Consider the following 17858-nt stretch of genomic DNA (forward strand, 5'->3'; position numbering starts at 1 on the left):
AACAGACCAGAGGAAAAAGAATGGGAAAAAGTAAGTCGTAGTCGGCAGATGAGGGGAGACAAAATAGAGGAGAAAAGGAGACAAAACTTGGAGGAAGCTGAGAGGGTTGCAACTGGCAAGTTTGGATGTGAGATGAAAGGGGGGGAAAGAGAAGGAGGAAAAGAGAACTGTGTAGGGAAGGGAGGGTAAATGGAGAGAGGTCCATAAGCCCCTGGATGATGAGAGGGAGGCTGACTCTCCCAGGACAGATTTGACAGGTTTCAGAAGTGGGGGAGCCTGCAGCTAGAAGTGTCTGCCTGCACCCTTAGGAGCGTTGGAGAGGGCTGGTGTGGAAACTGTGATTGGGAATATGTGCTTAAGACAAACAAAACAGAAGAAAGTGTGCCTGATGAAAGTCGTGTGTGTGTGTGTGTGTGTGTGTGTGTATGTGTGTGTCTGTCTGTGTGTGTCTGTGTGTGTACACGCTTTTCTTTTACTTATGTCACAGCGGGAAGTACAAACTTGAACAACTACAGGATGCAAATCCACAATAGTCTCGACAAATACAGTAGTTTAATTGGCTTGTTGTTCGGTTGCTCCGCCGCGTTCTGCTGCTGCGTGATGGGAGAGTTATGACATCTTGCGTCCAGAAAAACAACGACATGGACCTTAACTCAAAACTAGTAGTTATCAGCTCATGGCTGCAAATCAACTCGCACAGCCGACATGTTTGTGTTGCCTCAGAACACTTGGATCAGCCTCTGCATTGTTGAACTCTTGGATTACGCAGAAAGGAACACATGTAGGCTAGACGAATAAATAAATGAAAAGGAGAAAGGGGGGGGGGGGGGGGGGGGGGGGGGAGAAAAGGATAAACTTATATTTTTTCACCCTGCCTGCACAAACAGCTTAGTATTGGTGCAGTGCAGCCTGCAGAGAGCACCACCCTGCCAAAATAAAGATGAGCCGGGGCCTGTAGTAAAGGAGACGTCTGCCATGGGCGGCCCCTGAGATCTAATCAGAGGGCTTAATATCCCCCACAGCGAGGAGACCTTGGCCCCTCAGCCCCCTCAGCCCTGACACCCCTGACGCCCAACCCGGCTCAGCGCTCTGTTCAGCTCCGCTCCGCTCCGGCTCCACGGCCAACAAACTCCACAAAGTTCCCTCTCTCCCTCCCTTATTCTCTCTCATTCTCAGCAGGGAGAGACACAATGGCCAGCCACTGATCCTGTTTGGATGTGGTTTTGGATTATTTCTCTCTGTCCTCATTCTAACCCTCCAGGACGACTTTCTCCCTGCAATGGCCACTGCCGTGGCATGTTTCACATGTGGCCCACGCTGTCCAATTCCAACGCCGTGGCCCCTCGTCGCCCGTCTCAGCTTATCTCTTTATTACATGTTGCGTGCTAATATGATGACGAAGACAAAGAAAGAGTCTCCGTTCTAACTCCTGCCACTAAGCTAATGGCTACCACAGTTTATATTAGCATACACTGTGTTTTCCAATCGTCTTTATTAATCATGAATATAACCCGAGCCTGCAAAAATGTCAAAACGGAAATATATGAATTAGCTAAAAAGTAGCTGAGCCTCCATTAACATGTGTGCCTTAAATGTCACAAGTCCATTTAGTATTTATTGTTCTTACAGGACACTTGTAAGTGCCATTAGTGCATTTGAGGCTCTGGCACTTTAAATCAGCTGCTATTATCCGCTTGCATAAGAATGAATGCCCAGCCATAAATTGATAAATGCACAGCTGATTAAATGTGTCTCTTACTGGAACTGGACCAGATATGCACGTAAACAGCGAGCATCAGCCAACTTGACATCTCAGTTGTGTTTGGCCCTATTGTACAGTATTTGAAGGCCCCCCAAGTCTCAAATCCATTTTTATTTTTGCTGTATTGACTTTTTCCTCCGCTAGCCAAAGACATAATGAAGGCTTCCTGCAGCTGCAGTGACCTGCCTCCTCCGTACAGTGTATGCGGACAAATCGCAGCGAAAGAAAAAAGCTATTGTTTATCAGCGCATTTTGTCTTCCAGAGCATGTATTCCCCACAAAGAAAATTGTCATCGTTTTTAGAGCATAACAGAGGCACAAATGTGCATGATTGCCGAGGCCTTAACCTTGAGCGCCAATGTTTTGTAGCAGACTATAACAACCAGCCATCTCTCCGCTATTGTGTTTGTCTTCATATTGTTGTGGTCATTAGTTTCGGAAATGGACCACGGAGTTGTTGTTTTTTTTCATTAGAGGAGGTTTGTTCATTTCTGGTTAACATGGCGCCATGTTGCAGCGACAGCTGTCACCCAGGCATTAGCAGTCTGAGAGCACCGCCACAGTGTGACTGCTTTGAATCCAAACTTTTATTTCCCAGGTCAGGAGTGTGACATTCAATGAAAAACCCATTGCGTCTCAAGTGTACGCAGCTCAATAATTAATAACCGCTCTCCCAGGTGAGCTCAAATTGGAACGTGTTAATGTTGCGGAAGCCATCTCCGACAGACACCTCACCTTTTGTGGCTGTGCGCTTTTCCCTGCTCTCCTCGTGGCCCCACGGTGCATGCATTAGAAGGAAAGTTATTTTGAGCTGTAAGAAATTCAAATGAACCCCCCCCCCCCCTCCACATGCTAACTTTTTCCAGAGCATCCAGACCTTTGAGATTAGACAGTCGTCCTTAAAGCACACGGGTCTGGGATAACAAACGGCATGTTTGAAGTGCTCCTTGGAGAATGCACACACACGCACACACTCAAGATATACACAATTGCCTCCCCCATGACTTTCCAGTGTGGACTTTGGCTTAATTAAAGCACAAGTGTATGGTATATGTTTTAAGTCCCAGTGAGTTGTGTGTTTATATGATGGTGAATGTAGACTGAGTATGCATAAATAAGTAGTGCAACATCATGAATATTTATATTGTCAATATAATTAGCGATGTAGACTAATGGAGGCCATGTTTTGCACTTGAAGCCATGCCAATTCTTTCGTGGTTGTTTATTTTCTGGCTTGTTGTCCCCACTGTAGAGCTAAATAAAGAGCATCATTATTACCAAAACATTATGCATTCTCTAGCTCTAGTACCATAAATATGACCACTCTGGCTTCACAGTTAACATCTAAATTGTTCCCTTATTTTTTTTTTCTCTTCTTTTTCAATTATATACCTCATTACAATGTTTTCTCTATTTGTTGATGGTGCATTCATTTGTTTGTAATTAAGTCATTTTCCCTGCCATTTGACATAATCTGCCTTCAATTTTTATTCCGGCATGATGCAATTATGATGTTGCCTTTGTCCCCTTAACGCAGGCTATGAGGCTGTACTACTCTAATTTACCACAGTCAGCAATAGGAAGCGAAGAGTATACGGGCCTCTTACAGTGACATTTTTTTGAAATGCGTCATGTACAACACTTGAGAAAAAAAAGAATAGTCTCTCTCTAACACTCATGAATTCCTTCTCCTCTGTCCCCGTGTCTCCTCTCCTTGCATGGGAGCAGTATTCGTCCAGGCCAACAAGCTCCAGCAGCACATCTTCTCTGCACACGGTCAGGAGGATAAGATCTACGACTGCTCGCAGTGCCCACAGAAGTTCTTCTTCCAGACAGAGTTACAGGTGAGCATCGGGCCGCCGTTTGCAAACACGGGCCACCAGCAGAAGAAGCCGCCGCGGCCACTAATCGCTCGTGGCGATTACGCAACACTAAACACCGCTCCTCACCGCACTCCGGCTATCCCCTCCAATCCCGGCTGGGATGAGAGACTCAGAAGGAATTATTTCAGTCCGTTTCCAAAAACTCATTTGCGATGTGTAGATATGATTTGATTTGCTTATTAGACCGGCAGAGCACTAAAATATCTGGAATTAGAGGATTAGTGGAATGTTCGTTTTTGAAGAGGTAATTACATGCAGTGCGGAGGCAAAAACACAGTTGAGTCAATATGCCCGCATCTCCCCTCCTAATCACAGAGGAGGCCTCATGGCTAAATATGAGCTTTGTCCTCCGGGAGACCGTATCTGCCCTTCAACAAAGTTAGTAGTTGGACTTATGAACTCGCAACGTTAGAGAGATAATCCATTTTCTAGCAATCTTTTTCTCCGGTCCTTGGAGGAGCTGAAAAAATGAAACAGACCTTATTATATTATTTCACTGTGGTGGTGTTTTCAAGCAGCTCTGTTTTGTTTTGGGATTATCTGCCTCACACATGGCACACTTCTCATATCCAGAATCTTTTCCTATTACCTTATTGAAACCGAATCATTAAAAAATTAGTATAGTCTGGAACAAAAGTGCTCAGTCCAATCAATGAGAGAAAGCTAAAGCTCCTGACCTCATCCTCCAAGTACATTTATCTGAAACTTGGATTAGCGGCACAGCGTATTAGCAAGTAGCCAGAGGAAGTATCCAGGGCCTGGCTGCCCATTGATCGGCAACGATTTTCATATTGAGATTCAGGTTGTAAACATAGAGGCGTGTGTCTGCCACGAGGAAGGTGAATGTGATCATTATCTGATGGTCATTTGAGCACCGCTACCGTGATTAAAACAGGTGGGAGGTTATTCATCAAGCCTCTTGCTCCACCAAACTGCCAACATGGAGTCTTTTCATTAATGCCAAGGCCTCCTATGTATCACATGTTACATGTATATTCATCTCTGATTGGTGCGCCAGTGTTCTCTACACAGCAAGCGTTGGTGCCGGTATCTGAAAACAGTCTAACCTGGGACGTTTCGTTTTTTTTTATGACATTTTTTTGGGAATGAAGGGATCTCCACCTCCCGAAGCTGTTGTTTCATGCATATTGTTTTACACCCTCGTGTGAAAAGAAAAGAGCAGAACATAAAAGACCTATAGCACTTTGTTGTGAAACGGGGGCTTTGGGGGGGGGGGACTCCTGAAAGAAGAGTAGGAGTGAGCTCGGGGGATACGATGATCCTTACACTCAACCTGTGCCACGCTCTCAAGGCAGTCCCCAGTGTGAGTGCATGCTCGCACTCCCTCAAACACATATGTTGCTCATTTAGATGCGCGCATACGTGCTGTTTCTTATCGCACGCATTCATTCATTCATGTCGCGACCAACTTTTCTTCTTCATCTGAAGACGCAACTCCCGAACTCGGCGGATGTTAGATCCGCTTCCTTCACCGTCTACCGCCGAGGCCCTCAACAAACAGTGCAGGTTGGAGACTTGTTTTTAGTTGTTGTTTGTTTGCGGTTGCCATTTCCCATGCATCGCACTTCAAAATGTCTCCCTGACACCGGGCAGGCGTTTGCCAGTCTGTCTGAAGTGGAGCTGTCTTCCAGCAGCGAGAGAAGTGGAAGCTCTCCCCCTTCGCCAGGTCTTGAGTTTGGAGTTTTCTCCCTGACACTCTGGCCCACTCGCAGGCTGCCTGGGCTCCTCATGTCTCACAGTAGTCGAAGGGGTCAAAGGGCCAATGCAAGCTGGGAGAAGGAGTGGCGAGAGGGAGAGCTGCCACGGCAGGTAAAGGGAAGCAGGAACGATATTTTATTAATTTGCTGCTGAGATCCTGAAACAGACCAAAGACTGTGACAGGTATCCAGTGCACCGCTCCACATTCTCCCCCACTGCCTCCCCCCGTGAACTCTACCCTGCGAGGGGCTAGCCAATTTTCGCCAGCCTGTCGAGATGGATGATGGGAGAGCATCCGTCTAATCAGCCCTCCCAGGACCCCCCCGCCTAGCCGCCCCCCCTCAGACTGGTCAGATTGACTGACTCCTGGGCCTGTGTGCCCCAGAATCCAGATTCCAAAGGAGAATAATCTCTCTCGCTCTCCCTCGCTCTCCCTCTTTCCTCTTTCTTTCACGGGCAAAAAAAAAAAAAGAAGCACTGAGATGCAGAGACCACCATTCCCCCTCGAAACTCTCCAGAGGCCTCCCCTCCACCATCACACACACCACCCTGCGCATCCCTCTCCCTCACCCCATTAAAATATGGAGCAAAGTCTAGATATTTCATGAGGTGCTGATGGGGAGGGCACGCTGGCTGGCTCTCTCTCTGACCCTCAGCTACTGCCCACCCCTTGAGCCACTCGGAGGCACGGCTTCACTACATCCTCTCTTCCAAATAAGACACTTTGCTTTAGCAATTTTAAATTTAGATATCAGAAAATTGAAAAGCAGCTGCCCCCCTTTTGAGAAACAAATGCTGCTGGGTTCGAGCGAAGTGCACGTTGCATCGTGAAACACGATGACACATGATGCAGTAGTTGTTTTGTTTTTTTTGTACAATGTGAAAGCAGCTGAGACACACTGACAATGCTGCGAGGCTGGATTAATTAAACAGCTTCATTTACTGATGGGTGTGCATTATTAGCCACAGCTTAAATCTGACATTTCTCTGAGTGCAGTTCATTTGTGAAGAAACACAGTTCCGCTCCTCCGGAGATGCCGTGTACCGGAGGGCTCTGCATATCGGAGGCTTCTCTCCCAATCATACCGGTTCCTCCGAAGACGAGACAATGAGATTGAAGTAACGCAACAGGGAAGATGACATTTTCTGCGCCAGATTCCCTCGGTTCTTTTGAGCCGGGCTGTCTTTTTTTCTTCTTCTTCTTCCTCTCTCGATCGTCCAATTTCATTATTATCATTGCTCGGGAAGCGACACACGAGATTGTAAGTCATGTGTTAAGTCGCGCCGCAATTCGACGGCGGAGCGGTAGGACCGGGGTACCGTATTACTTCTCCCTCTTCTCAGACGCCCGCAGGACACGCACCTTAATTGGAGTGTCTTTTAAAAGGATTCCTTCAAAGACAATCCGAAGCGCCTTAATGAGTGCTGCAAGTGACAAGAGCACATCTGCATCATGTTCTACTTCCACACACAAATGAGATTCTGCTCTCCCCGTGTGATAGCTATTATTGCCAAGCTGTGACCAATTCCACTGTTTTAATTAAGCATATTTATAGGCCGCACGGTCACCAGGTGTAAACAACTATGCGTGTCATAACGTCCATCTCAGACAGAAAAGAGGAGGAGAACATTAGAGACGGACAGTCGCAGCGAAGGGGAGAGAGAGAGAGAGCGCTATAGAGGAATCAACTGCATGAAATGGGTTGAATGCATGCGAAGTGTGTATGTTTTTTAAAATATTATAACGCATGGAATAACTTGAGTTTCTTCTGTGAATGATGGCTCCTCAACACAAATATTTTAGGCCTTTCTTATCCACCTTTCTTTTCCATGAAGTCTTAAGAATGGCACTCTTCAGCACGAAGCACCGAGACCTAATTCCCCAGAAGTCTTTTCTTCTTTCTATTTTTCATGAATTTTAAAACATGCCCCCAAAAACGCCCCAGCTGCCCCACGTCCCAAAAGTGTCGCACAAAAGCAAAGCTTCATGTGATTATCCCTAAGCGGCTCTCAAACACCCCATTTTCTCAGAATATCTTGATCTGCCAAGTGTGACAGCTCTTCACGCTTTTGAAAGTTGTATATATATATTTTTTTCCCTTTTATATGACAACTTGTTTTCTTCTACATCACCCCAGGTGCTCAGCGTTCTGTCACCATTTCAAAAAAAGTTGCACTGCAAAATAAAAGAACAATGAATTAAGGGAGAGAAGAAGAAACAAATACAGCTGCTTGTGAAGCGCCATCATTAATATTTAAGTTTATTTATAATTATGTACAACACTGTACGCACACTGTAAATGGGGACATAAACACCCTTAGATGACTAGTGATGTATCACAATAGTGGTGTTCTAGTTTTGTAGGTGGATCAGAATTAGACAGCATGACAGACCTAATGATCCTGGGAGGATATTCTCTTTCTTTAGTGTGTGTGTGTACGTGTGTGTGTGTGTGTGTGTGTGTGTGTGTGTATATCTGTGTGCGTTCTGTATGTATTTGTCTTTGTGTCTGTCTCTCCCAGGGTATGATATGTGCATGCAAACACATTGTCTGGAGGGAGACATGACAAAAACTCCCAGAAGCCTTTGAGCTGTTCTTTTTTTTCTTTTTCCTGTGTTGCACCACTGGGGAAAGTTAAATCCAAACAAAGAGGAGACGCTTGGTGTACTGTGCTAGAATCCATCACCGGATCTCTCCCTCAAACATGTCTCCTTTACTTTTCTAGTTGACTCTTTCAGCAACTTTGATGAAATGCCATTTTAAGCCCTTCTCTGGGAAATTCACTACAGGTTTAATTTACTGCCTGTAGTGATTTGATTTTCAAGGGTCTATTAGGCTGTTGATGTTAACAAAATGCAGCAGAGGCCAAATAACAGCGTTAGAACAATTATTCCCTCTCGCATTTCAGATTCCAGTAATTTGACTCTTCAGTTTTTAGTCTTTTTCTCCAGAAAAGGATGTCGAAATGTCACTCGTCCATTAAAAGCGAACGTTTCCGATGCGCTCCCCCCCATTTCTGTGGGAAAACACGAGCGTGCAGATCGCCCTCCGATAGAAGCGTGGAAATGCGGCGGAAAATTTAGTCCTCAAAAATCTCCGCATTTGTGAAGTGGCATATCAAGCAGCACAGGAGAGAGGGAGGGGGGCCAGACGCTCTGTACATCCCTAGTCAAAGTCTGTCCCCGACTGAAGTGGTTAAATGTGAGAGTAATTGTGTTTTGTTTCTGGGACTGACATGTGGAACCCCATGGACCCCATCTCCCTCCCAGTGACAGGCAGAGATCCTCCCCCCTCGCTCTGTCTAATTAGAGGATGTAGCCCAGGGCTCATGTCCCAGGAAGACCCATCCCCCTCCCAAGATGGCTCCCCTAAGAAAGCCCTTAATTGGGTTCTTTAGTCATAGTCTTCATTTTGGCTGGAAAGGCATCTGTGTGTTGCTATCACCTCAGACTACGGATTGTATCGCTCTCCAGTGTTTTGTTTTTTTTCTACCTCTCTCTCTTTTTTTTCCCCTCCCTCTCGGCTGGCCCTCTCTCTATTGCTTTCCTTTCTCCGTCTCCCCATCTCCCACTCTCTCCTCACTTAATGAGGCCCCATAATAACACAGCAGTTGTGCAGTTGTTTTGCTACCTCAGTCAAACAGCGGGATCACTGCATAGTGTGTTTCTAGTACCATTCACTGTCTACTTAGACAGGGTAATGAGTATCATTTGGAGCTACAAAGCACCAACCCACAAAAAGGGTGGTCCGTCATCTCCGGTTACACCTCAGAAGGCATTTGGTCGGGGTAGTTTAGACATCTAATCAAAGGCATTTCCAGCACTGTGGATGTAATATATATATAGTATATATTTTTTACAAAGCGTTCAGTGCAAAAAATGACCGGACGCAGAGTGACACACGTGGAAGACATTGAAATACATTGCTGTTGTCAACTGCGCCCGAGCCCGGTGCCGTTACTGTACGACTCCCCGGCACCTCACTTCAAACAAGACAGTCCTGTTACCAAGGAGACCCGGGCCGGTTGTGGCACAACAGTGTTTTGGGGTCAACCCTCCCCACGGCCTGATAAGTGATGACTGTGGAGAAATGCCAACTGCTGTATTATTTATTTATTTGATTGTGTTCTTCATTGGCTCAACTAGCCAGCAGTAAGCCCGGCCTGAGGTCAAAGCAGGAAAGGATTACTCCCTCAGTGGACTGGTCAATGGTAGGGAATGCACAAAGGGAGGACTGAGTCAATACCGGGCCAGGTTCAACACACCATTAAAGATCAAGGCAGAATGCAGCACTCTTGTCTTTCTCCACGGCAGTGTTGAGCGATAGCAAAACACTTCCAACCTCCACAAAATTACCCGAGACACAACGGGGTCAGCGTGGTCCGTTGTTTATCTTTCAGTCTCTGCCCAGACGTGATTTAGCTCATAGTCAGACTGCAGTTTGGAACCTCAAAGAAGGACCACGGGTTCTTTGGTTTTAGTACCATTTGATGACGTTCTCGCATTGCGTTAATTACATTCCTGAGTGATGACTCCGGGTACGCACTGGTCTCAGTGGTTTTGTGCACGCTCCCCACGCTCCAGATGTAGCTGTGCAGACTTACCGTATGTCGGCCATGCAGGGTCTGAGGAACTCGCTGCAGACTGATAAGACTTTTAATCAGAGCTTAGAGGGGATGTTACAGTTTTTGACTGGCCCTTCAAATTTGTGATTATAGATAAACTAAATAAAACACATTAGCCGCAGGGGTTAAAATAAATGTGCTTCACTGTTCTAATTAAATAGTTTCTTTAATGAGTTATCTTCACTGTAACTAAGACCTACTTGGCTCACATCCGCGCGTTACCGTTGCGAGCACATGCGAGCACGTCAACAGACACAAAGAAATGTCGTGATTGTTTAAGCAATTATTAACGAATGTTCTCAGAGAATACACCAACCAAATAATCTGTTCAATCGTTGCAGCTCTTCCTGTCTGACTGGCTTATATCGTCGTACACATTAAGATCAAATACATTTGGGGTTTGTTTGTTTTATTGTTTTTGAGCAAGTTTCTGAAATGTTGGCACAAATTTGTCATTTTGGTGGTCAAAAGTGAAGGTTAAGGTCACTGTGACTTTATGTCCGTTTGATTCTCATGATTGCTGGGTCTCAGGAACGCCTTGAGAACATTTCTTTTCATGGTTGCATACAACCATGAGGTGGTAATTCTATTTTTTTATTAATGTACATTAGACCAAATTACCAGCCCAAATACAGATGCAAGGCAACCTTTTCTGTTCATGTCAGGTGTGAAACCAAGACTCAACATTTACTTATTTTGTCCTAAATTTAGCCAAGTAGTGTTTTTTTTTTACTGAACCAAAGTGACACCAGTATGTGACCAGTTGGGAATGTGACCGGATTGTAAATACTGACATACAAAGAACTTGGAACTTACTCGATTTACAGTCACTTCAGTTGTATTAGTTAACAGCCTCGTCCACACTCATTCATTTATGCTTTTATTCAGCGTCTGTTTGTGCACTCAATTTAATTTTGGGGACATTTCTATGCAATAAATGATAACAATAAATGTAAGAAACAACGTATTGGAGCTTAAAGATACAGCTCGTGGAATTTGAGGGATGCGTAACATGACTAATTCTGTTAAATTCCGTGGTCAGTGACACGCTTGTGTAAAGTGCACGCTGCTTTGTTTGCTAGAGGTGCCTTGAAAAGGCCACGGCTTAGAAAGTCGTTACTACTCACTCAGCTCTCTAGCCACTCGATAAAGCCCGGGTTTAATGTTACACGCTGGATAACACCGGGTAGAAGAGCAGACGCAATGTCGGCTACTTAGCATGTGCTCTGCGGGTATTAACATCACGCTAATCAAACATTGTTAGCTCGCGATTAGGATTCACGTCTTCCTCTCTGTGATGTCGGACAATGTGGAGATTGTCTTTAATGCAGCGGGATCAGATGAAAGAGAGGATGTGTGTTAGTTCGCTGGACTTCCTTTGCACAGCTGATGTAAGAGATGCACCTCTGTTGCCTCAGCGGAGGCGGGTGCTATCGATGGAGACCAGAGCAATGTGGAAACGACATAAAGAATGATTAGTTAATAATCAACTCCCCAACCGACTTGCTCTGTCTCACTCTCTGCTCTTCCCCAATCTTCCCTGTTTTTTTTTTCTTCTCACCCTCTCCCTCTCTGCAGCAGCGTTAAATTCCTAAGACATGTTGCACCTGTTTGCATGAGTACACAAGACCCCTGCCGGATGTTCCCCCTCCTCTCGCACTACCCCTGAGGGCGTTGCAGTGGGGTGATGTAATCAGATGAAAGTGGTGGTTTTAACGGTGGCACAGAGCCGATGAGAGAATAGGAGAGCAGCAGCAGGAGGAGGAGGAGGAGGCTCGCTCCGAGCCAATGCAGCCAGTCTTCATAAGGGAGAAGCGGGTGCGCATTATTGATCAGAGCAAAATTTAATTTAGTGGAGAATTGACTGCTATGGTTTACCTGAACACTGCTGCTAACTGGGCACTGCAGCAGGCGGCCAGCAGGTGGTTGAAAGGACCGAGGAGGAGATTAAGGGTCGGATAGAAGGGAAGGAAATGGATGATAAGAGGAATGGCAGAGTTTCAGGGGGAATAGGGTGGCATTGAAGGAGGGAATTAGGTTGGGAGCTAAAAGGCTTAATGGAGGGCATCTAATCCTAAATTGCCGTGATTCTGGTGTGACACCATTAGTGACATCCTCCTTGCCGGGGCAGTGGACACGTTGGTCATTTTATTGCACACGATCTGAATTTGACAATTTGACTTTTGTGGTCGGGTACTGTCTACAGCGCCGATGCAGAGGTACTTGAAAAACTTGACAAGGATGAAGATTGGAAAGTGAATCCCGCCCCCCCCCCCCCCCCCCCTACCTCACCCCACCCCCTCTCCCTTTCACCCTCCGTACTGATACACAGAACAGTTTAGAGCTACACTGCGGAGTTTAGTATCCACAGAGATAAAGGTATCAGTTTCATCTTCTTTTAAGGTTTTTCCCCCCCCGTCCTTTTTCCTCTATTTCCCTTTAGTCTGCATGGCTGCCACAGCTACTGAAGTCATTTAACACCGTCCTTGAGAAAGCCCTCAGTGAGTAAACTCCTGGCATGTTTAAGGAAAAGGTAGAATGCAGTGTGTGTCAGGCGGAGCTGGGACATGCAGAGGGGGGAGCCGTTCCCCAGAGGGGTTATTTTCCCCTCTAATAGCTGTTACGAGCCCTACATTATATCCAAGGAGCTACGTTCCTTTGGGGTCCACAGACACACACACACACACACACACACACACGCACACACACCTAGACGCACTGCCACACTTGCACAAAGGCATGCACACTCAGTTGAGCACAATTTTCCTGTCTCTGTTTCTCTCTCTTCCACACACACACACACACAGGCACACTCAGTCCTAGCCGCTTTGCTCTCCTCGTGTCAATATCCTGCCATTTGAAGTCACGTACTGCAGGGGCTTCTGGGAGTCGCCGAGGAGCCAGGCTGACGGGTAATGGGCCGCATTCATTAATAAGGTTGCCGTGCTCCTGTCCCTCCTCAGCAACGCCGAGGATGTCTTCACCGGGGGGTAGGGGGTTGGTGGAGTGTGAGGAGGGGGAGGAGGTGAGGTGGGGAGAGCGAAGAGAGAGAGAGAGAGAGAGAGTGTCCCGTGGGGAGTCTGCTCCCAGACTCACTTAAAGGAGCTTTATTTCAGCAGGAGAGGAGAGCAGGAAGCAGAGGAGCTGTCCGGGGACGCCTCTTAAAAAAAGAAAAAAAGAAAAGGGAGAGCAGGGCCCAGGCGAGCCACGCTAACCCTTACAGGGGTCACACTCCTGCTCCCCCGTCAAACAGCTTATTACCCCACCTGTCGGGAAGTAATCGCCCTAGCTGAAAGGAAAGCTGTCGAGGTGTTTAAATGCTTTATATGGAGGCAGCTGAAAGGGTAAAGAGGGAAGGAATGAATGCAAGGGGGGCTAATAGTCGTCTCCTAGAACTGCCCGAGGGATTCTGCACCAACAGGACTGAAGGTGACTGCTTTGGTAAACCTTCTCTCTGAGGTTGCAGTAATCATTTTTAGATCGTCTCTCCCTCACCGCCTTATTTTCCAACTAGTTAGCAGTAAAAAAAAAAAATCTGTAATTTCACATGCTTGTGCACCTAATTCTGTGCAGGACAAAAATGTGTGCGCCGGGGTGTGTGTGTATTTGTGCATGCATGCGAGGGCTGATGACTCTGTGACAGGTGTGTCTAGTCCATGCCAGTTTAGAGAGTCCCAAGGCCGTGTTTTAAACAGAGCGCAGCAAGTGGGGGCATGTAGTTTGCATTAAAGGGATTAGCAGTCACTTCAAAAGATGACCTGGATTCAGCCCACCAGGGACACCAGTTTACACACCCCCTGGTCCACACTCCCTTTAAAGAACCTGGCACAGCTGCCCCACTACAACCACTCTCAACGGCCTGCGTGTGTGCCTGCATATATTTGGGAGATGTAACAAAACAGAGTGATATTGTCAGCTTGTTGTAGTGAATTGTGCACCGTTACATATTTACCGAAACGTGGTCGGATCAAAATCGCGCCTCACCTGCACATGAAGTATTTCTGCACTGGACGTTTAGAGCACATCCGATGAATGTAGGCACAGGATCCATGGATGGTGTTCCATCAGGTGTGCCAGTGTCTTGTTATGGATTCGACTCCATGCACACAGTCTTTGATCTGGAGGCAGTTTTTCTAAAAGAGTGCAACGCTATCTGTCAGTAGTCTTGTGCCTTTGTGTTAGACCCCGACTTAACTTTGCTTCAACCCAAACTGCTATTGATCCACACGTTTGACTCCTGTTCATTGTTTAATAATGAAGGCCTAATGATGACGTCGTTTGAATGTCAAGATAATCACACGTACTCGTCAATCATGACATTTGGAAATGTACCTCGAGGTGTCGAGCATTAATGTTCATGTTACGGAAGATGAAAAATGGCCCCCGATGTCCTTTTATGAAAGCGAAGGGAACTGGAAGATACGTTGTTGTATGTGATCATAATGTCTCCCTGTTTCTTCCTGTGGTCCTTGCAGAACCACGCGTTGACTCAGCACAGCAGCTACATGGCAAAGATCAGCGCCGTGGCCAAGAACAAGGATCACATGACGCAGAAAATAATGTCATGACCGGCCAATTACCATCAGTGCAGGTTTCCCACTGACTGTCTTGCACTGAACTTTCGGCTTCAGTCGCACCACAAGGAACCGCGCCGCAGCAAGAAAAGAAGAAGGCAAAGAAAAATAAAAGGAAGAGGGGGAAAGAACATAAAAGAGCCCCTCTCCATAATTTACTACCATTATTTCAAAAATAAAAGAAAAGCCAACTTGTTTGTACATAGAATTCTTCATGTGTTGCTTAACCTAAAAGCTATATTGCAATCTTATACAGTATTTGCCAATGTACAGTTTAAAAATGTTTGTCCGAAAAAAAGAGAAGAAGGGCGGGGGCGAATAAATATCAATGACATTGTCAATCAGAGGCAGATGAGACCCAACCAGTTGTTGTGAAGGAGGAACAGGGTGCCACCCAGAGCGTAGGAAGGCCGTAGGAGCCGGTAAGTGTTGTTAGGAGGAGTCTTTTCATCAGCGCCGCTCCTACTGCGCAGTATGTCACTCTGTATCCCAACACGGTCAATCATTATGGGGTAGAGGAGCTTGATTCACCAGCAGAGGCTGAGATCTTGTCCGTTGTCGTCATAACATGGCTGCCAGAGGACCAGCTGAGGACGGCGGTGCGTCTAATCTGTGCTGGAGTTCAGATGAGAGGAGGAAAAAAAAAGGAGGAGAGAGAGAGAGAGAGAGAGCGAGAGAGAAAAAAACAACAACACAGAGAACAGAAAAACAGGACCAGGATGCTGATATATGCAAACGCAAGTGACACAGATTTGGAAAAGGGCTAGTTCCTCTGGTTGGCTCGTGAACAGAGGCTGAAGCTCCCATGTGGCTCTCAGAGCAAGGGGAAATCTCCAGCCCACTGACTCAACCTGTACATTTCTGTTGTCAATGTTTACTGCTCGTTGAAGCCTGGAGATTACTGGAATACATTTTTTTTTCCTCTATGTTTTGTTATCTATACATATATTTTTTGTTTGCAATAGGGGAGTAAATCCATTTGGATTTGGGGGCATTGAGACTGAACATAATTTCAGTCTGTTTTTGGGGATAAAGCGTGGTTACAAAACTCCGTCCCCGGCTCTCCTGGAGAGTGCCCAAGTACTCCTCTTGGTTCTTTGCCGCGGTCGTCCCATTGCTCTCTGCTCACGCTGGAAGCCACTGAGGCAGCATACGAAACTTTAAAACCCTTCTGTTATGTAATGTTTTGCATTCATTGAACCTGAGATGCACTTTTGTATAAAACTTTAATGTTTGACATTTTGATTGAGAGTTGTTCGTACACAGTTTACAGGAAATCACCATCTCCTGCAGGCAAAAGGACAGTTATCTCCGATCTTATTAAAATGTATTGTACAAATATGGAGTTCTCTGTATTTGGCAGACCTCATTTTTTTTGTGTTGCACATGTGATGGAATATTAAAAACTGTATGAGGAAATGGCTTCTTTGTCCCTTCATTATCAACATAAAATACGTGTGTATCTGATTGTTAATGTCTCTGAACACAATTGACCCGTCAGACGAGACTTACGATGGCAACAACAACACGATCTGTCATCAAAAGTGTACACTGCTTATTTTCACTGCATCAAATTGCATCCTATTTTCCCTCACTCCCTCGTGGCTCTCGCTAACAAACATCTGAGCATCTTAAGGAGGTCTGTGTTATTAATGACTCCATTACCCATCACCCTGTGCGGTCCCATTCTACACACCCTTGCTCTGGGTCTATTTAGGGAGTCTCCAGCACTCCGGGAGACTGCGGGAAAAGATTCTTCTGCTTTGCCGGATGGGACGAAACCCATGCAACAACATCTGTCTGTCCCGGCAAATGATTCATCAATGGTGACACATGGCAGCATAACATTTATCGAAAGCTTTCAGCCTTGTTTTCAAAAGGCTCAGCGCTGTAGCTTATTGTAACTAGGTTATACTGTGAGTAAGAAATGACCCGCGAACGTCACGCTGTATTTTACATACACAGAAGACACTGCATTTTATTATGCACTGTATGTGCGAGTGCATAATACCATATTATTGTATGCATATTAAAACATATTTAGATTACTAAGAGGAAAACGAGTAATATTTTTTAATTTTACTAGCATATACACAAACATTTAAATGTGACCCCTCTGGATGTTCATATTAAAGAACATTTGTCACAGGAAATAATTTTGGTTTATTACATTTTCTTATTTCAAGAGTAACATCAAAAGGGCATGCTGTCTGTCATCTATTATCTTTTATTACATTACTATAATGAAGACCATGTGAGGAATGGACTGGGCCTCTTACATTGACAGACTTCCACAGTCAAGACGCAACCCCCTCGTCCAAAGCGGGGATGGTACGGCCCAACATTAACTGTCATACTGAATGCAAGCTGGGCATCCATTAAACAACTTTGCTAGCATCTCCGCGTGCCAGACACTTTTAATAAGCTTCAAGGGCATTTGAACAGGTCCAGAACTTCGCTTTGCCAGAGATGGACTGGCCCACATCATCCATTACATTAAATTGGGTGGCGGCCTCCAGCTCATATTTATGATTTAATTAAATTCACTTGTGAGGCGTATCAGAACCACTGCGGCCTCCCTTTTAACGCCAGCCTAAGCAGCAAACACACACACACCACACACCACACACACACACACACGAGTGTGTACACAAACGATGTGCTTCTGACACTCGCCCAAGTGTGAGACTTTGTGGGCGCTTTGGCAGGGGCTTTCTCAGGGGTTCGTTTAAAGCAATATAATTACACAGCCCCCAAGTATTCTTCCATCAGAAAGCAGCAGAATGGATGGCTTGTTCAGAGATAACTTAGCCTGGCTTGATCCTCTGCAGGTGTCGTTTCCTGAAAATAACCTCGATGCAAGTGGCACTCAATGCTGCTCAGAGCCGGGCCAGTCCTTGGTGAAACTGGGCAGTCGGGCCAGATGTTTGGGAGTAGCTCAAATGCCATTGTTCTTGTCCAGGATGTGTGTGAAATGGCATTTTGGATTTTTTCATTTCACAGCCTAATACCCGTAGCCCCCTAGAGTAAAAGTGGCAGCCTGTGTTAAGACTTTATTAAAGAATTATGAGATCCGACTGAACCTGTGCAGTATGGTGCTATCCTCAAGGCTGAGAATGTGCCACTTTATCCGGGATGAACAACATGCACACATGTAGGTATGCATTCAGTGTGTGTCCCTTGTGCTCCGGAGTCCATGCTATCACTCTTCTTTGGTGCAAAAATTTAGTTTGGTGAAAACTCCACGTTGTTAGGCTGCGCAGTCCCCCCACTGAAAGAGACCTCAGAGACCTC

General features: G+C 45.8%; 1 protein-coding gene across 1 annotated transcript in view; it reads left to right on the top strand.

Annotated features, from left to right (window-relative positions):
* LOC117746780 (zinc finger protein 521-like) overlaps nt 1–15978 on the top strand; it is an 89380-nt gene extending 73402 nt beyond the window's left edge. The window contains 2 exon segments of the mRNA XM_034556086.1: nt 3491–3606; nt 14466–15978. Coding sequence (XP_034411977.1) covers nt 3491–3606; nt 14466–14558 — 209 coding nt within the window. The 3' untranslated portion in view covers nt 14559–15978.
* The last annotated feature ends 1880 nt before the right edge of the window (nt 15979–17858 follow it).

This window comes from Cyclopterus lumpus, chromosome 17 (assembly GCF_009769545.1).
Source record: "Cyclopterus lumpus isolate fCycLum1 chromosome 17, fCycLum1.pri, whole genome shotgun sequence".
NCBI lineage: Eukaryota > Metazoa > Chordata > Actinopteri > Perciformes > Cyclopteridae > Cyclopterus > Cyclopterus lumpus.